Source organism: Topomyia yanbarensis, chromosome 2 (assembly GCF_030247195.1).
Source record: "Topomyia yanbarensis strain Yona2022 chromosome 2, ASM3024719v1, whole genome shotgun sequence".
Classification (NCBI taxonomy): domain Eukaryota; kingdom Metazoa; phylum Arthropoda; class Insecta; order Diptera; family Culicidae; genus Topomyia; species Topomyia yanbarensis.
The window spans coordinates 2,503,687-2,510,735 of record NC_080671.1 but is presented as its reverse complement, the minus strand read 5'-3'; the positions used below and the strand labels follow the sequence as shown (position 1 = coordinate 2,510,735).

The following is a 7,049-nucleotide window of genomic DNA, read 5'->3' as shown; positions in this document are numbered from 1 at the left end:
CTTGTCATTCTAATGATTCTCCGATTCTGAATCCGTTTGCTGGGGGTCCCGATTCCGAGAAAAGTAAACAATCTAGCTTGAAAAAACATACGCTCTGTCATAATAAAAAATATACTGAATTAGTTTCATTTGGCATGAAATTAATGTAATATTTGTATGGCTTGTATCAACAGTGTATTACTTGACGAATTGGATTGTTATCGACACATTGAAAAATATTTCCGGTACTAACGTATTTTTGTGTACTAGCGTATTTTCGACGTATTATCGACGTATTGAAAAATTCTTCCGGAAGTAACGTATTTTGGTGCATTAGTGTATTTTCGGCGTATTAAATGTATTAAGGTGTATTGAAGCATTTCTCGTGTATTTTTTCAATTGGGTATTTTCAATTCACTTTGTGGGGGAGTGAATTGCCCCTCGTGAACCGGTATAAAACCACTTCGTACAAAGTTGTGTATGTTCGAAATGAGAGCTAATTCTTGTCAAAAGTGAATTTATGCTGGTTATGCTTTGATTGGTTGTTTAAATATTCTTAAATCGGGCGGTTGTGAACCCTAACCTAGAAGCACAATATACACATTTTCGAAGATTTCTTATGTTTAACTTGAGTGTATCTACTAAAAACTACTATCATTAACTACCAAATTGCTTTTCTTCCCCTCTGAGTTCTTTATTTACCATAATTGATGCGTATTTTCGAAAAAAATTAAAAAAGTACATCAAATTATTTATCGTAGATATGAAAAACGCACAAACATCAACCTTATCTTGTTTGTGCTATTAATCTGTAGATGTCGCAGCAGGTAATTGAGTTTTGCAGAAAAATGCCAATCGCTATCTGCTCGTCCGTGTGCTCGAAGTACCGAGTTTTCTTCCTACAGATGATGTCCTCCGTCTTGAGGGTTCGGTGAATCAAGGTATGGGAGCAATGATATTTTCGGCCGGCGTCACGCAAACTCGTTCCGTTCTTGTTGTCGAACAGATTTGTCAACGCTTCATTCTTCTCCTTCGTCATTATCTTCGCCGGACGGCCGTTACCGGTCTTTCGTTCCACGCTCAGGGATACTCACGGGTACATTTTCGTCTCGAAAGTGGTCTACCGTAAACTTTTTTCCACGGTGACCATGCGTTTCGTAAAACCGTACAACACGCTCGCGGAGTGCTTGCTGTTTCAATGCCATCTTCGATTGAACTGAGAGCACCCGAGCAAAAAGAAACATGCCACCCATTTCTAGGGAGTCCAGAGAGCAATTCTCTTGGAGAAAAAAAATACGCTCTTTACTTTAATTACAGAAAGGTATTGAAATCATTCTCGTTTTTTATTGGATTGAATAGCCAAATCCACTGAAACTGAGGATAGAATAGTTGGCAGGGATTGAAAAAAAAACAATCCTTCAACGCCACCGAAAAGTGATCTTTACCCAACCTTGCTTGCATTTAATAAGTAATGAGACTCGAAGACTCTATACAATGAGTCGAAGCATTATTCGTTAGGGGCGGAGGAAAGAAACTTAGTTTTCTTGCTGTTTACTGGAACTCCTTCGCTTCTATTGCTGCTTTAATCGCTGGACGACCAATGACCTCCAGAAAACAGCATCACTGTATGACGGAAGATGCCCTTATCACTGCCCAAAACCCATTTCGGACTAAACTTCATATCCATCAGTGATTCTTAATCTAGGAGCAGATCACTTGTGATGCATTTTTAAAAATCGCATTGCAAAAAATGCATTTAAATGCTTTTTTTCCTTAAAATAGAAATTCAGACATTATTTTGCGTTGCGTATAAGACGTCAAAGCGCTGTGAAAACTAGCTCTACATCCAACCAAATATCGAGTTCGCAGAATAAATATGTTTTCGCTTGAGTGCTAAAAGCGAATAGGCCTTTTTTCGATCCGAAATGTCTTTCCGCCCGTAGGTGCAAGTGGATTCGGTCGTAGTGTCATGAAATAATTAAAATGGAGGAACACGAGAAAGAAGAGAGCTACCGCTTCGCGTTGTTTGATGGATCGAACTTTCCGGCATGGAAGTTTCGGATGCTCACACTTCTAGATGAGCACGATCTAGTGGAATGTGTTGATATGAATAGATAATGTTCACGAGTTCAAAATCGAAGAAGTGGAAGTCCAACCCGTTGTGCAGTGGAAAAATATATCCCTGGAGAAGCGGCTGAAGAAAGATAAGAAATTTAAAACGATGATAGTGTCTCGGATCCATGATCAATTGGAAAACATACAATGGCGAAATACGCCGAAATAAATGTGGGACTCGCTAGTGAAAGTATTTGAACGAAAAAGTGTTGCGAAGCGGCTGCATGTAAATCAACAACTACATTAGCTGCGTTATACTGGCGGCACTCTAATAAACATCTTATGATTCAAGAGCCTAACGACCTGTTCATGGTATCATCCAAATAATATGTGGAATCGTTGCATTATATGGGTTAAAGTAAAATATAGTGTATATTTTTTTTTATTAGGGCAATCTTCAAGAACACTTCGTGAAGTTTGACCGCAGGATCCGGCTTTTTTGTGGTACCGGCTGTGTGATGGATGATATTGAGATGGTGCTAGCATCTAACGGCAATTTCGTTTTTGACTGTGCCATACACAGATGTAGTCGGTGCTACATTCAAACTTGTGATTACACCCAAGTCTATCTCTTTTTTGCACCACAAAAACGAAAACGCTGTAACAGCAGCTATATCTCAAAAAATCAAAAACATCATAACCCGAATGGAAATATACAGTAACAAAACCATGATTTTCACTGTGACATTACAGTAATTTTACAATAATGAACAGTAAATTCTAGTGTTACGCTACAATGCAAAAACAATAAACTTAGACGTTTCTACAGTAAATTTCAATGTAAAATCGTGTTTTACAGTAGAAAAAGGGGGTGCACTGAAACGAAGACCATGGTATAAACTACTATACTAGAGGTTTAAATTAAAAGGGCTGTACCAGTGAATTTTGGTAGACAATATATCATACTTGTCTTGAGTATGATTCCTGTCATTTGTACCATGTCCATTCCGACATAGAGACATGGTATTTCTTACCATTTCATGGTGATATAAAGGTATTATTAACTATGCTTCTATTTTCGTACAACGGTTAGATTTACCATAAATATGGTTGTTTTGAAAACTGTTATTTGGTTAAAAATACTATTGGTGTTTACTATGTTATAGTAATACTATAGTATATGTGATATATGACCAATATTTCTTTGAATAAATTTGAAAGGTTTTGTTTATTGGTTCGTTTATTGATTCGCGCATAAAAAATATATGTGAAAAAACCGGCATAAATATTAATTGTGAAGCTCCACGTCGCTATTTCCTTAGCTAGATGCTATTATATTTTTGAGCGCCTTACTTCATTGTTTACTGTAATATCGTGACCTAGAAACCAAAATCCATATTACAGAGTTTATAACAAGCATATTATAAGATCTTACCGATAAGATTCCCGTACGCCTATTGTTTCTAGGACTCAAAATCGAGTTAATTAAGCTTGTTTTTGTGGTTTTTAGTACATGGAAAATGAAATCATATTAAATCATAGAAATAATTTTTGTTATTTTTATACTCACCGATGATAAAATGCGTGTTAGAAACGCAATCTTTTATTATTGGTTTCGATATTCACTTTCATTTCTAAAAAAACTAATTTGTGAAACAAACAAATGCTCTTGGAGAAACAAATCCTATTTTTCAACAACATGGCGGACACCATTTTCATTACTCGAAACATTACCATATTTATAGTGATTTTCAAATGAAGCCGTGTTCAGTTGAAAAACACTGGTAATTCCTTTTATTAGTGCCATGTTCGTGGTAAAACAGTTAAAAGTCTGAAGATCCATTCCAAATTGAAACCAGAATCATAGTAAAATTGACAATTTTAGAGGTTATTTCAGCCATGAAATAAAGCTTAAATCAAATACACAAAATAGTATAAAACACATTGAGTGTTTTTCCGAACTGTATGGTATTTTCAAGCATTTTCTGGTAGACTAAACATTATTCATGGTAAATTTAACTTTTTAGTTCAAATGGTTTTTTCTACCATGACTCTGTAGTTAGAACTACCATATCGTTCTTTTCAGTGTGGTTATGTATCATAACATTAAAAAATTGGTTTTTCTCCATACATTTTTTTTCTCGTATACTGTCAAATTAAGTGTGAATTTACTGTATCAGTTTTTTTTCTTCTGAACAGTAAATTTGATTTTTACATGAAATTTCATTGTAAAACTAATGCGAGAACTCTACGTCGAACAATGTTGAAACAGTAATAACTATAATATTTATTGTTTTATGATTATTTGTAGGGTAAATGCTATTGTAACATTCTATCCGGGATGGCATAATGACCCAATTTTATGATCGTAAATTTTTCACAGTGTGTAACTCTTAGAATAAGCAAGACGCACTAAACGCACCACACTCTCAGCTTTGGTGTTGTTTACAAACTTTCGATATGATTTCACTAATAATTTCAGTTTGAAATAGTATAGCAAAATAATAGTTTAAAATGTATTAATAAATTGGATAGATAGATTGTAAAAGCTATATTTATTAGGCCATAACATTATGCCACTTTAACAATGACTCACCGCGTACACCCACACGTTCCGAAGCAGAAAAAGTTTACCCCAACGTCCCTAGCCGCGGTTGACCCGCTGCCGGTAGTAACAGTTGATGAGACACAAACGAAATTCGTTGGAATCTTTACCGGACTAACGGTGGAAGTGTGCGATCCGGAAGCGATCGCGAAACTTTCCCTTGGTGGATGCTTCGGACAGGGAACGATATCCCGTTCGTTTCCCGCATCGGTACGGAATTGCGGGCTGGCCGAGGTTCCCCTGCAACTGGCACGGCAAAGGCAGATTGATAGGCGACACGAATGGAAACGAAAATATGGGCCGAGTGCTGCGGACAACGGGAAGACATACGTTCGAGTGATGGACGAACATGTAGAAATGCAATTGAATGATGGAATTTTGCAAGCTCGAGAGCTGAAAGATGATTTAGTTGAAGTCACACGTGATCCGTATCCGATGCGTGAAAATCTTAGTTTGCTTTTTGAGGAAACAATGTTTTTGGTTGAAAAATTGAAATGCCTTGAAGTGCGAACTTTGGACGGAATACCCCTACCACAAGATCAGTTATTAAAGAAAATAGTAACACTGAAAAAGGATTTTATTACATCGTATGTATCGTACGTATATTTCAAATCAAAGAACTGGATAATCAGAAGCGGCCTTAAATTTGGTGGCGATTTCCGTAAGTTAATTCAGTTGATGATTACGCTAGCTTCTCACACTTTTATCTGCTATTTCAGTTTTGTATCAAAAAGGCCCACAATTTTTTCATGCATCATTCATTGTGCTTCTAATTCCCTACCAAAACGGGCAAAAGCTTCCTGGTTGTGCCCATTGCTTAGATAATCACGATTTTCAGTGTTTCAATCGTATCGCAGAAACTACGGGTAAAGAGCTGTTGGTTCTGGAAGTTCACTACCCGGTCGATCTAAATCCAATGGATTACGTGAACTGCGCTACTCGACTAAATGAGTTCAAAGTCTGTGAAATATTTCCCAAGCACCACAATTATGCGGCCGTTCGGGGAAGTCACCAGCAAAGCTCTTCAAATCGTAAGTAGGTTAAGAACTAGTTTATTCAACTGGTAAATACATTTCAAAAGCAACACACAATAAAGTATCTATTGGACAGGGTCCAAATTCCGATATTTCTTAGGCACACCGGTTCGCCTAAACTCGCTACGTTCTTCGAGGTAAATATCACGACATTCCGACTTGAACTGCTCGTCATTGTACCATCTCAGGGAGCAAGCTTTTAGAGCAGCGTTTTGCTCCTGGCATTTAACTACCATTAGAAGGCCAGCATCTTTGCAGCAGGTTTCGAATTCGGCGACTACATCTTTACATTTTTCCACTTTGGCTCGTTCACGCATAATTTTTGGAATAAGAACCTCAACCTCGACCTTTCGCAGGCGTTTGTCGTCGGGATCTCCTACGTTGTGGATTTGATGATGTAAACTTATGTAAGCTAAATTCAATGTTTTGCGTTTATAGAATTTTAATTACCCAATCCATGAGGGCCATTCTGGTGGCCCTCAATTGTGCCGATCTGATGGTTCCTATCACTAAATGCGTGAGTCATTTTGAAGAGGATTATTTGCTGCTTAAACAGTTATCAGCACAGGCTGGTCTTCACCCAGCTTTTTAAAAAGCCGAACGAAATCAAAACAATAACCCGATCAGACTGACAGCTTATGTCGTTTTCGCTTGAAGCAGAAACTAACTCAGTTTCGGACCTAACTGCTGTCAAACCGTTTGTTTGAAGCCAGTTTCCAACCTAGGTTATGCGCCACTGAACTGAAAACCGGGTTGGGTTCTAACCTGAAATATATTTCGGGTTCGCTCACACCACCGCTGTTTGGCGAGAACCCAACTCAGTTTCATTAAAAACGTTCGTTTGAAGCAACTAACCTGGGTTAGTTTCTAGGTTCTCAATCGAAAACGACATTAGAATGCTGATTGATAACTCATTAGGCAAAACAAGCTTGTTACAAATGTCATTCGGGCCGAACAGACTCGGAGAGTACCGCTATGTAATACTGCTTGTTTTGCTGGGAGTACTACGAAAGGCCGAATCACATAAGGCCGAAGCACAAAAGGCCGAATCACAAAAGGCCGAAATCTCTAAAAGCCGAAAACCACAAAAGGCCGAATCACATAAGGCCGAATCACAAAAGGCCGAATCACAAAAGGCCGAATTACAAAAGGCCGAAGCACGAGATCAAATCGCTAAGGTCATTGTAGTAACCCATGGCGTTATTAATGAGCTGGTGCATATCATATCATGAATTGATGGCTGAAAACTGCTTTAATTGATTTTTTATTTAATTAAATTAAATTAAATTCAAAAGAACAGCTCATGTTAAAAAGAAGGAAAAATACCCGAAAGATAGTACAATAATTAACATGGCAGGATTTCTAAAAATCTATTC

At 37.6% G+C, this 7,049-nt stretch overlaps 2 protein-coding genes across 2 annotated transcripts; one reads left to right on the top strand and one right to left on the bottom strand.

Annotated features, from left to right (window-relative positions):
- Positions 1-4,491: 4,491 nt before the first annotated feature.
- On the top strand, positions 4,492-5,678 carry LOC131682406 (uncharacterized). The gene is made up of 2 exons (XM_058963848.1): positions 4,492-5,300; positions 5,359-5,678. Exons 1-2 carry the CDS (start codon positions 4,622-4,624, stop codon positions 5,676-5,678), a joined length of 999 nt encoding a protein of 332 aa, XP_058819831.1. The 5' UTR covers positions 4,492-4,621.
- On the bottom strand, positions 5,676-6,569 carry LOC131682407 (COX assembly mitochondrial protein homolog). Its single transcript, XM_058963849.1, has 2 exons — positions 6,124-6,569; positions 5,676-6,049 (listed from the first exon to the last, which is right to left on the bottom strand). The coding sequence occupies exons 1-2, from the start codon at positions 6,197-6,199 to the stop codon at positions 5,739-5,741; spliced, it is 387 nt and encodes a 128-aa protein (XP_058819832.1). The 5' UTR covers positions 6,200-6,569; the 3' UTR covers positions 5,676-5,738.
- Positions 6,570-7,049: the final 480 nt, after the last annotated feature.